The 13,163-nt window shown below is 46.7% G+C and overlaps 1 protein-coding gene across 1 annotated transcript; it reads right to left on the bottom strand.

Annotated features, from left to right (window-relative positions):
* Positions 1-881: 881 nt before the first annotated feature.
* Positions 882-10,445, bottom strand: LOC144135397 (uncharacterized). The gene is made up of 5 exons (XM_077668062.1): positions 10,347-10,445; positions 4,366-4,504; positions 3,925-4,070; positions 2,546-2,675; positions 882-1,357 (listed from the first exon to the last, which is right to left on the bottom strand). The coding sequence occupies exons 1-5, from the start codon at positions 10,378-10,380 to the stop codon at positions 1,117-1,119; spliced, it is 690 nt and encodes a 229-aa protein (XP_077524188.1). The 5' UTR covers positions 10,381-10,445; the 3' UTR covers positions 882-1,116.
* Positions 10,446-13,163: the final 2,718 nt, after the last annotated feature.

Consider the following 13,163-nt stretch of genomic DNA (forward strand, 5'->3'; position numbering starts at 1 on the left):
CTGGGCTCGTATGTTTAGGGTCACTTGGGACTATTTGTTTGTTTTTTAAGTCCTCGTCTTCCCTTCGATGTGTAAATCTTGTACGTGCACGTGTTACCCGCAGCATGCGAACATAGGAGAATGATACGAAATATAACACTTTATTTTTCTGCACAAGGATCGCAGCTCACAGAGTGGACCCAAAGTGTTTCTACAGGGACGTCTCAGCCTCAAGGCAATCAACGCGTCACAACCTACACGTGCAGTCATGAGCGATAAGTAAACAAAGTTAGAGCATTAATTTATTAATTACTCCGTTATTATGTGTGACAAAAGCAGCGCATTTTTTCTCGCTTTTAACAAGCTTCCCTCTTGACGTTTAATGTCTAAGAGTGATTGTCAAATTTAGCGGAGAAATTAGCAAAAATATGCAGTTTTGTGCAAAAACGTTGCTTCCTTTCATACTGCTCACGACTGTGCACACAGTGTACAGGTGTACAGTGCAAGGGTGTTAGAAACGCGTGGGACGACACACGCATTGTCTAGAATGCAGAACCGTAGGACGCTAAACTAGACTATGAGAGTTCAAACCACTGGCCGGTTCGGACAGGCCCCTAAGCGGCGAGGGAAAACTGTCGGCGAAAATGCAGCGATGTTTAAGGAATGCAATGACCACAGATAGATAGATAGATAAAGAGGAGGAGGGAAAGACAGGGATGTTAACCAGAAAGGGTTCCGGTTGCCTACCCTGCACTGGGGAAGAGGGATTGGGGGGCTAAAAGGAGGAAGAGAGAAGGGGAAAAAGGCATAACACACACGCACAACAATGTCACAATTTGTCACTCAATCCAGTCGCTCTCAAGTAGGCAAAGAGTGCCTTGTATGCCTTGAGGGCAGTCGACTGCTGTGGCCACGGACCGAGGATCTTTTGCTCTGTTAATGGGCGAGGATCGAGGCGGTCCAGGGCACACTATCAACGTCAGCGTGCAGCAGATGTTTTCACATCGTTATGTCGTCATCCTGGTTGTCTTGCTGCGGTATTTCCAGTGGTCCCACGCGCTCTAACCGACGCGTTTTCTCTTCAGCATTTACTCATCAACAACGATTCATATATACAGGGTGTCCCATCGCTGTTCATCAGCCGAGGGCTGAGGCGACCTTGATGAGAGGCGTGAGGACGGCCCGGATGTTCTTGTCACCGGGAGTCGAGTCGAAGGGGATGCCCTTGCACTTGTCGCCGGTGCGGTAGGCACTGCACACTGTGCCCAGAAGCTCGCCGGCGTACTTCTCCAGCAGACCCTCGGCGAATTGTCGCACCTCAACGCTGCACTGGCCATCGAGGCTCTTGTGCATGCAGGCCTCGAGATCGTTGTACTTGCTGCGAGGTGGGCAAAGATATTAATGACAGATAGATTGAAAGGGAAAGAAAGACAGAAGGAATGAGAAAACAGGAAAAGAAAGGAGGAAAGAAGGTATAGGCAAGAAGAAACGAAGAATATAAAGAAAGAAAGGCAAGGAAGGTAGAATGAGCGGAAGAGTGAAAGGGAAAGACAAAGATGGCAGGAAAGAAAGCATAAAAAGGAAGAAAGCAACGAAGGCGGATAGAAGGAGCGAAAAGAATGAAAGCAACAGGAAAATTAAGGAATAAAGAAAGGAGGCAAAGGCTGAGAAAAAGGGAGAGGCGAAAGGAAAGGAAGAAAAAAAAGAAGGAAAGGGACGAAGAAATGAAAATGAAAGGTACAAACAATGAAAATGAACGAGAGTTAAATAAACCCTTATTTGGAGGTGATTCCACAGAAACTTAGACTTAATTCTAGCCGCCGCACTGACTCGTTCTTATGGCGTTCGGCTGCTAGACCGAAGCACGCGGGTTCGATCCTGCCAGTGCCGGTCGCACTTCGATGGAGGCGAAATGATAGAAGCCCGTATGCTGTGCGAAGTCAGTGCACGTTGAAGAACCCCAGGGGGCAAAAATCATTCGGAGCCCTCCACTACAGCGTCCCTTATAGCCTGAGTCACTTTGGGACGTTAAAGCTCACAAACAAAGCATTTAATTCTAAAATGCGTTTCAAAGGAAACACTGTGCTAACGTCTGTGTACCAGTGTCGTATAAGAATTTTCGAGCAGCAGGGCCCGCTGCTGAAGCTAAAATAGCGGTGACTGTTGCGAACAAAAAAACCATGCACATGTTTCCGACTGAACTGCAGGAGTACATGCTATTTTCTGCTTTTCACCCGAACTGAAATACTGGCTTACTCTATCTGGGCAAACAGAAAGTGAAAATATTTGCGTCTACACCTGAAAAGACCCCTCGCGACAAAAATTGTCTGAGACCGTCTTAACTATTGTTGCTAGAATCTTTACGCAGTTTCTACGCGGAAAAAGGGTTCCAGATTCTTGCAAAGATGAGTCTAACGCCATTACTTCCTCGCTCCAGCTTCAATTGTTTCAAAATTACCGACGTATATCTGTTCCTCACCTTAGCTGAGATTCTGAGCATATTAATTGGACTACGTCAATTATCCGTAACCGAGGGCCAAATCGCTTTCGGCCTTCATGCACCTACCAGCAAGCTCCTCCAATCCTCTGCTTGGCTGGCAGCCTGGAAGCCAAGTCGAAGTCGGCGGTGACGCTTCGGAAGCACTTGTGGATGGAAGCTCCAACCTTGTTCAAACAGGGGGCGCTCTTCAGGTAGTCTGTGAGCCGTACACAAAGAAACAGTGCCGCACCGCGTTAACGACTGCCTGTGCATCACTTAAAAACGAGGCGCTTACCTCGGCCGTTTGTTGAATCTTTCAAAACAGAATAAAAAATAGTGCTCTTCAGCTGTCCTATAACCAAATCGCGAACCTGTCTAAGTACGCGTCCTATGCAACGACATTTCAGAAAATCGACGCCTGTTTATTTGTCTTCTGAAGCACTCCCTTTTCCGCTAATCTTCGTTGTCCTATATTTAGAGGTGTTTAGGTGCTCCCAAGTGTGACCCCAAGAAACTGTACAAACTGTTTCCAGAAAAGAATGCATTGCGCACTTCAATACGAACGTGACTGCTCAGTTCATCGAGGTTGAAAGCAAGGCAGAAAAGTGGTAGGGTTTTACCGTAGTTAAAACCAAGTCGACGTGCGAAGGCATGTGTTTTGCCTGGTTGGCTCAATGTTTTGCTTTTCTGAGTCGTCGGCACGTGTGACGACGATATGAGCATAAGGTTAAGCTCTGGTCGAGGCTAAGCTAATCTGATCTGTACGTGCCACAAATAGAAGTTGACGAAGAAGACGATGTGCAATGCACAGCTCGAGAGTGTGTTGCAGTTTACCACTTCCCCGTCATGGGAATGTGCCATGTCACGAAGGCAACAACAACGACAACAACAACAACAACAACAACACGAGGCATGCATGGTCGGCTGTGGCGATACCACAGTGCTCTCTTGCAGTGTACCGCGAAGCTGGTCTGCTCGCGCTGGCTCAGGTTCGGTACCCGGTCACAGCAATATTTATTTATATATATTTTATTTCTGCATGAGCAAGGCCACCCTCAAGGTCAAGCTTCGCACAAACTCGGTAAGCCGCTTTGACCTCGTTAAAGTATCGCTTTCGCACTAAAATTTATATATTCAAATATTGCGTCATACCTGGTTGCTGAAACCGTCGTTTGAGGGCGTGTGTTTCAATGTGAAAACCAGCGCAGGACAAAGAGTAGGTGGCACCGAGTAGGACATCACTTACTCTAAATACGCTTAAAATTTGACAGTTCAGCAATTTCACAACCATTACCTCCAAGTGGCAATACTGCGCATGGGCAATGTACGCTCAATTTTGACATATGCGCTTCCACTCTGATGCTTCCGTTATTATTTAGCACTAGTTCACCGGCACACACAATCTGTCCCTGTCCTGAATTGCGCCGCAAGCACCACCAAGATGCGGTCGGTTCGGTCTCACTCACCCTTGTGGTAATCGGAAGACTCGTCACAGCGTCCCTCGATCTCGGCATTGATATCATCGAGGAAGATACTTCCGATACCCTGGACGACACTTTCTGTGCAACGCTTCAAATAGTCCCGACTGCACTCCACGGATTTCAGCTGCGTGCTACGAAGTTGAAAAGGGGGGGGGGGGGGGGGGGGGGGGGGGGGGGGGAAGAAATTTAACTTCGTTCAATAGCAAAAGCTTAAAGTTCCAAACGGTCATGTTTGTGGCGTCCAGACAATTAACATTATGTGCCTGACATGCAACAATCGATGGCTTTCACCGATATCACGGTGGAGGGCCAGGACTTTGGTGAAAGTCTAGAAGCTTATCCAATCGGCTTATAGCTGGCTTTGCTTATGGGCACTATGGAAGCCAGCTTGCTGTTCACAAAAGGAAAGAAAGCTTCCAAACTCACGCGCAGAACGGCTTAAGCTCGGCAGGGGTGGCGGGAACCTTCGCTGAGGTGGCGAACACGAAAAGGTCGGCGGAACAGGCATCCAGCTTCTTGACGTCACAGTCATTCTTAGGGGCGGCACAGGTACAGCTGAACAGACCTATAGAGAGAGGAAGTTGGCGCCATACGTGTGAAGGTGTTTCACCATTCTTTTTATTTTTACAGAAAATGGAAGCGCCTATCAAGAACAGTCGGAAAATTAGAGGTCGTAAATCAAAATTTTACCTAAACGCTAAGGCGCCCTTGTGCTGTGCGATGTCAGTGCACTTTAAAGATCCCCAGGTGGTCGAAATTATTCCGGAGCCCTCCACTACGGCACCTCTCTCTTCCTTTCTTCTTTCACTCCCTCCTTTATCCCTTCCCTTACGGCGCGGTTCAGGTTTCCAACGATATATGAGACAGATACTGCGCCATTTCCTTTCCCCCAAAGCCAATTATTATTGTTATTACCTAAATGCTTTCGCTACGGCGCGCCTTACTTTGCCGCAATAGTTACATTAAATCGTAAAACGAAAACATTTCTTGCGCATTTCCAAGAAAACTCGACGGATGCCTTCTAAATGGAATCACCTACGGGTTGGTCTTCATGCAACTCAAAGCACCCCTCGAGTTGGTTGTTCATTTTGTGTTTCCTACACAGTCTGTAGGCTTATTTCTGAGGGCTACTTTTTGGTTTCAAGAAAGAAGGAACTAGCTCTTCCCCACAAAAATAACGCACTCAGCGAGGCAGTGGGGAAAAGAAAGCCTTGCGAAGAAAAAAACTTGGAGGCTTTCTCAGCCGCATTCTTAACGAAAAAAATGCGAGAGAATTTAGGTTCCCTGCTATGGTGTCTATAAATAGTGTATATTGTTCTTGCGATTTTCTCGCCCGAAACTTTATTTGGAAATGGTTGAATTGCCCTTGTATGGTATGCATGAGTCCTGCACCTTCTATAATGCTTGATTGCCTTTCATTGGATTATCATAGGGGATTATCTTATCCGACGCAATATTCCACCTTTATCAACCTAATAATCCCCACTAATCGGCCTTAATCTGTTTTATGGGCTGGGCCTACTTTCAGAATTTAACGGTTCCTTGAAATTTTGGACGGGTGTGCCAACTTCAAAATTTTTTGGATCTTTTGATTTTGAAATTTGGCGATGCACCATGTCCACTGGTCGTCACGTGTTGCTGATGATGTCACGAGCCTCTCAGTCTTATTCATAGATCACAAAGAGCCCCCCCCCCCCTCCCCCCCCCCCCCCCCCCCCACGCCCAACTGCCAACTCCCACTGAAGAGGGATGCATGGACTGCTGACAATCACAGACAAATCGTGACAAGTGGCTCTCACTTCTTGGACCCAGCCAGTCGCCACCACCTGCGGGCCACGCCACCTCACTATGCGTGGCTAATTCGAACTATGGCAATAAAGTTTATTCTATCACTCACTCCTCACATCACTGCTGGAGCAGTAGCACAGCGGTTAAGCGATGCGCCACTGCCCCTGTAGGTGGCGTGATGATTCCCAGCGACCTATATGAACGTGAAGTAGTGAATAATCAATTCCGCATACATGGACATTAACCCAGTCACGCTATTCTGTTGTACCCTTAATGTGGAGCTACAACCGAATCAAAAGGAACCGAGAATGCAAACGCATTCAAACGGTCTACCGAGGATAACCTAAGAGTTTTCTTCTGAGTGGTAACAGCAACCCATTACACGTAGGTATATCATTTAGATGAGTCAGTCAGCGCGCTAAAAAATTTGGTTTTGTTCACTGGTTTTTACAGTCGGTACCCACTGCACGAACAGCACCAGGCTGGTGAAATCGATCCACATAGAAAAATGAAATGAAAAAAATACTATCTGGAGTTCCACGCCCACAGAGCGAAACTCCAGACTCACTCATTTGAGCCCAAGCATGCGTCGTAAAGTTTAATCAAGACTCATTGGAAAGCGCAGAGCAACCCTCGACATCAATATCATTTTCGAACACAGCGCTAGTGGGATCGTTCCGTAATGCATCCATTCCTGTACGATAGACCTTAATGAGCGCAAGCGTGTGTCTCCGTCTTCGTCCAGGAAGTATAACGCAGGGTGCACCACCTATGATCACGTTATTCAGGATAAAGCTATCCTGCTGCAGTTGAAACTCTTATAACGAAGTTGAAGGCGCCCGGTGATTACTTCGTTACAGCCGTAGCTTCGTCATAGCCCGTGTTCACCGGGCTCCAAAAAGGGGAATCATCATTATTTCGTTATATTCATTATTTTGTTATGAACTGTTTCGTTGTAGCGATGTTCGACACTGTTCTATATAAATTGTTTCGTTTTAAGAAGTTTCGACTGTATTTGCACCAATTTTTCGCTCCGGCTGAGAGCAATGAGGCTCATAGTTTTGATTAGCATTTTCTCAAGATTTCTAAAAGCTAAAAATTGTAATTTTTCGCATTTAAATGTTTCTTGTACATAATACCCGAGAGCGCTTGGCGAACACATTGTACAGAAGTCAGAGAAAACGGTTTCGCGTTTCAAGAAACTACATCCTGTAATGGCGTTCAGCCAAACCGAGCTACCTGCTCTCGGCACATCAACACATAATCGTGGAACAATAACCAATGTCATTTGGCACACATCAGAGCAGTAGATCTGAACGAATGGGTTCAGGTGGACTGTCAGTCCACGTACTCGGCAAAGCGCTATGTGCGACCTATCTTTCTGGTAGATTATGAAGCCAGCTGGCTACTTGCCAATCACAAAAAAAAAGGCTTATGGCTTATAGGGGTTTAACGTCCCAAGCAACTCAGGCTATGAGAGGCGCCATAGTTAAGAGCTCCGTAAATTTCGACACCTGGGGTTCTTTAACGTGCACTTACATCGCACAGTACACGGGTCTCTAGAACTTCGCCACCATCGAAACACGACCGCCGCGGCCGGGATCGAACCCGCGTCTTTCGGGCCGGCAGCCGAGCGCCATAACCACTCTGCCACCGCGCCGGCCATATAAAAAAAAGAGTATCTGGCCTTCTGCACGCAACATGTGCACAATTTTTCCGCATAGAAGAAGCACAAAAACAAGGATAGAGGTTGCAAGATACAAACAAAGAAAGGGATGGCTCAGGAGTTTTCACGACACGTGACAACGAGTCCAGCATGACGTCGCTTCGCAGAGGAAGACCATAAAGAAAAGTCGTGCCCTCCTTGAAAACCATATCTTTTCACCAGCACGCACGCACACGTTAGCCCGCACACACCGTGTTGGCTGCGTGGACTTAATGAGGCGTTAGTGAACACGTCTGTATCCCCGCTGCGTGCGTGTCCTTCGAGGGGGAGAAGAAAACAAGCGTGTGGTTGGGCAACACAACGCGGGCATCGACTCGTCGGTCGCACACGTGTAACAGGGAAGTAGGACAGCAAAAAAAAAAACACTGTGGAAGAATGGAAACAAGAGGGCCGAGCGACTGTAACCAGCCTGCGCATTATTGCCGTCTTTTAAATTCGTCGCACACAGCGCGTTCGTTTTTTTTTTTTCGGGCGGTGCTCAATTCGTCACGCCTAGGGTTGTTTTCTGGTGTCCGCGTGTTCCGGTATCTCCTTTTCTAACCCTCCATTTTCTTTTGGCTGGCAATCAAAATGGAGCCTGTTTAAAACTTCTTAGTCGGCTTTCCTTATTTCGCAGTGCCCAAAGTTGTTGAAATTTATTCGGAATCTTCCACTTCGGTGTTCGTCATCGTCTAAAGGCAGCTTTGGACTGTTACAGCCCACATACGATACCATACTATACTATATTACACGTATATACCGTACCTTATTATAGCAAAGCATAGGATAGCACACCATAGCATAGCATGGCATGGCATGGCATGGCATGACATGACATGACATGGCGTGGTGCGGTGTGCTATGCTATGCAGTGCATACCATGACATGGCGTAGAACAGCATAGCACAGCATAACAGCACACCAGACATGCCATACTATGCTATAAAAGAGCAACACGCCTTTCATGTGTTCAGTTACAAATCCACAGCAGATTTTATACAGGTGTGACTTGAATAATTTTAAGCGCAAAGTGTTGCGACAGTGGGGCCCACTCGTGCAGTGTTCAAGTGACCATGTTAATGGAATGGCTGTATGTTAATGGAATGATCGCACTACATATGCCTTTGCAAAAACGCGTGTCTTACAACGAATGGTAGTTATTACCGGAGCATTGCGACAGCAGCTGCAGCTTAATGAGCTGCCTCAACGTGAAGAGTAGGGTTGTGTGTCAAAGAAAGTGATCAGGTAATACATCGCAAGGCAATCTCTACCCTCTACCCTCACAACGCGTTCAGCTATTTGTACAGAATGGAACAGCCGCTCGTTTCCTCCTTACCCAACCTAAATTTTGCATCCCGTTGAAAGGCCGAAAACCGTAGAAGACGATTCCTTAATACTGGTACGCAAAGCTGTGCGCATGAGCTTTCTGCGACTGCAATCTTATAAAAGAAGTACTGCACTGCGAAGAAACCAGACCAGCGGCACTGTTATCAACGTTTTCAAGGTTTCCTTACAGCATGGGCTGACTGACCCTTGGTGTCTTACTTGCAAATAACATGGAGGCACAGATTTTTATCCTTTTCGAATCGAGACTCGGAAGCGAGCGCCACCGCTGCTGGATGAAATATTGACGAAAGGGTCAGGCTCGCAACATGCAGGCAACCTTGCGATCTCTGAATGTTAGTTAGCATAGGTGTCAGGGCGCTTCTACGTTGTCGGCGTTCCGTTTGTACTGCTTTTTTTGCCCACTGTGAGGAATCAGCGGATGCCTCAGGTTAGCTTGTTCAAAAAAGGCGGCATTTTTCCGCTGTCGCTACACAAACGAGGATACCTCGAACGAATAACTCCACTTCTCTTTTATGCTACAGAGCGAGAAGTCGCTTCCCGTAGACGAATTATTGCCGCTGATGTCGAATGCGTTGATACTCCTATCTAAAAACCATGTAAATAAACACCTGCATCGGCGGGCGCCCCAGCTGTAGCTAGAGCGTCACAGTGAAATCACTGCAAACGCTTTTTGCTCGAGTTCCTTACCATTCTAGGAAACAAGCATCACACAAATGAGCGATAGAAAAGAAGATCAATACGCTGTTTCACTCGCTCGAATCATGGCTGCGTGCGCCTTGTGCCACTTACTTTTTTATGTAGTTTGCGAGAGTTGACTGATGCAGTGTTCAAACAAAATGCTCTCTTAATTTTCATAGCGAGAAACATATAACGAACAACTTCCTCATGAATATAGTAAGCCCTAAGTGCACCTCTACCAAAGTTGCATTAAGGTAGTCGCAAGACACCCTCAGCCTTTTGTGTTATAATTTGTTTCCGTTTTCAGTTTTCTCAGTCTGTTTTCTCTCAACTATCTCAAGAACCCAACCAAACGAACTTCAGTCGAAGATGTGTTCGTTCAAATTTGTTAAAGCGTGTTTTTGTTAATTTTACCGGGAAATGTAGCAAATTATCTTTTCTTTGCTTGCGAGACTTTTTCGAGAAATTGTGCTGAACGCGGACCCCCGAAAACTATATGACAATTAGACTAAAAGCAGAAAGATTGAAATTCGTCACTGCCTCGTCGTCTCCTATACAGCAGAAGCAAGCACTTGCGAGAAGTTACTGGCTGTACGGAAAATGCGGGACACAGGCACCTACGGTATGCATCGACAGCGGATGCATATCGGGAGAACTCCGCCTGAACTCCGCCGAGTATTTTCCTCGCCTCGCGACGGAGGGCTCAAGAGACACAGATCCTTCACTCTTGCTCAAAGACGTCCAGGATAGGGAAGCTCAAAAGCATGCTGACAATGACATTCAGACGAGCTCATGATTACTACGTATCCAAACCTTTTTCTTAAACGACCAGTTTTAGCGCTTTTATCCAACCGTGCTATGCTCTCAATGAAGTAAGCAGAATACACACCAATTAGCAAGAGGCAGACGCTATTCCGAGACATGGCTTCGCTTCTTTGACGGGTAAATCCGCGCTCGTGTCCAACGATGTGGTGAAAGCAGACTAGCGCTTTTGATGGCTTCGAGATTCCCACCGCCCCCGGCTCTTTTTATAGGCCCCCATGAGCAAAGTGCGAGGGTTTCTCCGCACGAGAGTCTAGCTGATGAGGGAAAGGCCGAAGAGCGAGAACCTTGAGAGAGTAAGCGAAAGAGAAATGTTTGAAGATGAAAGCCATTGCCACCGAAACGTGCCCAGACGCTCAGTATACACCCTTTCCCGAAAGCGCCGTCGCTTACAGGCTCCTCTGGCATGTGGACACGTGTCCATACTACGCGCAAGGTCTTTCCTTTAGTTTCTCACAAAATGTTTCGAAAGCTAGGTAAGCTGTCATTACGGTTAGCATTCAAACGCGCACGATAGGAAAAAAACAAGGGGAGGAGGCGGTTAGTCAGTCTACAATTTCACGGAAGACTGAACAGAAAACAAACCCCGGCAGAATGCTTTAACCGGTTACTAATCATTCGAATTCAGTGCGAATATCGCTACGATTGCACAGTCTTGTAGATGAGGAAAAGCGCACCGTAATAAGAATCAATAAAGACGAGTGCCTGATCGGTTGCATACCAACTTTGGCGGTGAGTTGCTATGTCCAAGGTCGTGGGATTGTACTCCACCCGTGGCGATTGCATTTCGATGCAGGTGAACTGCGAAAACACTCGTACGCTGTGCGGTGTCAGTGTACCTTAAAGAACCCAGGATGTTCGAAACTAATCCATTGAGTCATTAACTACACGGCGTCTTATCACAGCCCGCGTGTAGCTTCCGAATGATTATCCCCTCATACCACTGCCAAGACACACATTCACGCTAGGTGCACAACTGGACAGCCATTTAAGAAAATACCGTTGTGAATGAAAAACGCGATTTGTTAACTTCCAAAGCGATCGCTTGTTTTGACGCATCTTTTGTTAAAGCCGCCATTCTCGTCCCGCAGTTCTTGTCTTTAACAGTCACATCTTCCTTTCTGGCTCCCTTGTAGTAATCCTGTCGGAGAATAAAATAACATAAAATACAAAATTGAGGAGCAGCCTGATTCAGCACTGCATTGAGTATCATAATGAGGTATGGTAGTGAAGAGTTGTGTTCAGGTCTGTTTCATTTTAGGAAAGGGGGGGGGGGGGGGGAGCCATTACCAAGTCCACAACGTCGCGATTAGTGAACGCACGCTGGTGATACCGTCTTTACATGATTCCATCAATGCAATCTAACGTATTCTTTCCAGGCCACTCTTAAGAGTTCTGCATGCTACTCTCAAGAGCAACTGGCCACCGCTTCAAACTGATTTCAAGCAGGCATTTGAGCCTGTCCTCATATTTTTCTTTTCTCTATGAGCAGGCCAATGTGGATTCAGTAGTTTTCAAAGGCATAAGTCCTTGCTACACTAATTGTATCTCGGGCTTAATTGTTAAAGGTGCACGAAAGAGGAATCTCAACTCGTATTTTTACCGCGGGAACTCTATCTACACGTTCTGGGCATTCTTAGAAACCTCGAATTATTGTCCTGTGCGGCCGATTGGCCTAATTATATCGGATTAAACGACCCGGATCCCGCTTTTTTTTTTTTTAACTCAACGCGGTAGGTAGGAGGAGTCAACCAACGCGTCAGCCAGTCCCGTGGCGGCTTGGCGCTCTGCCATCGGCGGAGTGATACGTAAATCAAAGAATCCGCGTGTTTTTTTTTCCGTGGGCCTAATTTATACTCTCAAGAACCTAAAAAGCAAAATAAAAGCGAAAGCTAAGCTGCCACGGGACTGGCTAACGCGTTGGTTGACCACTTTTACCTACCATGTTGAGTTCACAAAAAGGCGGGAGCCGGGACGTTTAATCCGACTTAATTAGGGCAATCGGCTGCACAGGATAATAATTCGAAGTTTTTTAGAATGTACGGTACGAGTAGATCGAGTTCCCGCGGTAAAAAGACGAGTTCAGATTCCGCTTAAGTGCACCTTTAATAGGCGTATTTCTCAACCTCTGCCCGTCGATATCGATGTGGACGTCGATGCCAATGTCTACTATCTGTTTTGTATCGGGTCACCACTGCTTCAGGGCAGCGACGGGCCACACCCTTTTTTATGCAAAGTAATGTGCCCATTACCTCCAGGCGCCCGCTCAATCTACAACAGCACCAAAAAAAGAGTACCTGAAAACAGTTTGTCTGCCGCTGCCGACAAAAAAAAACTGCTTGCATGTTCCACCGTGGGAAGAAATGCAGTAGTACTGAAGGTCAGTTTATTTTTAGGAGCCGCTGAGTTACAACAGTAACTAAAATAGGCACTTCTTGGTGCCACAGCCACTTCGAGCCTGTCTTAGAAGCCCGGCACTGACTCGGCAACAACAGCACCCCTCCCACGTTCGAAGCGAAACTTTTTTTTGTGCCCCTGCGTCGCACAGTGGAAAGAACTGAAGCCACTGCAGCGAATAAACAGCGACGTGCCTGCTGTTGATGACTAAGTTGACTATTACATGAGCAACTACCCTTTGCATAACCTTCTACGGCCTGCGTAACAGTTGAAATGGAAAGGGCATGTTGGGCATCTGTTACAGCAGCGACCGTTCCGGCGGATCTGGTTTCTGCCGACATTCTTTTATTTTTTTTTTCCATCTATATATCATTCAACTCTCTTCTCTGCATGCATCGGATAGGGCCCCAGTTGGAGAGAGTCATTTTGTCGAGCTTTATTCGTGGCGTAAATGCATGGACGGACAGGCATCTGCGGACAAAGAGAG

This window comes from Amblyomma americanum, chromosome 5 (assembly GCF_052857255.1).
Source record: "Amblyomma americanum isolate KBUSLIRL-KWMA chromosome 5, ASM5285725v1, whole genome shotgun sequence".
NCBI lineage: Eukaryota > Metazoa > Arthropoda > Arachnida > Ixodida > Ixodidae > Amblyomma > Amblyomma americanum.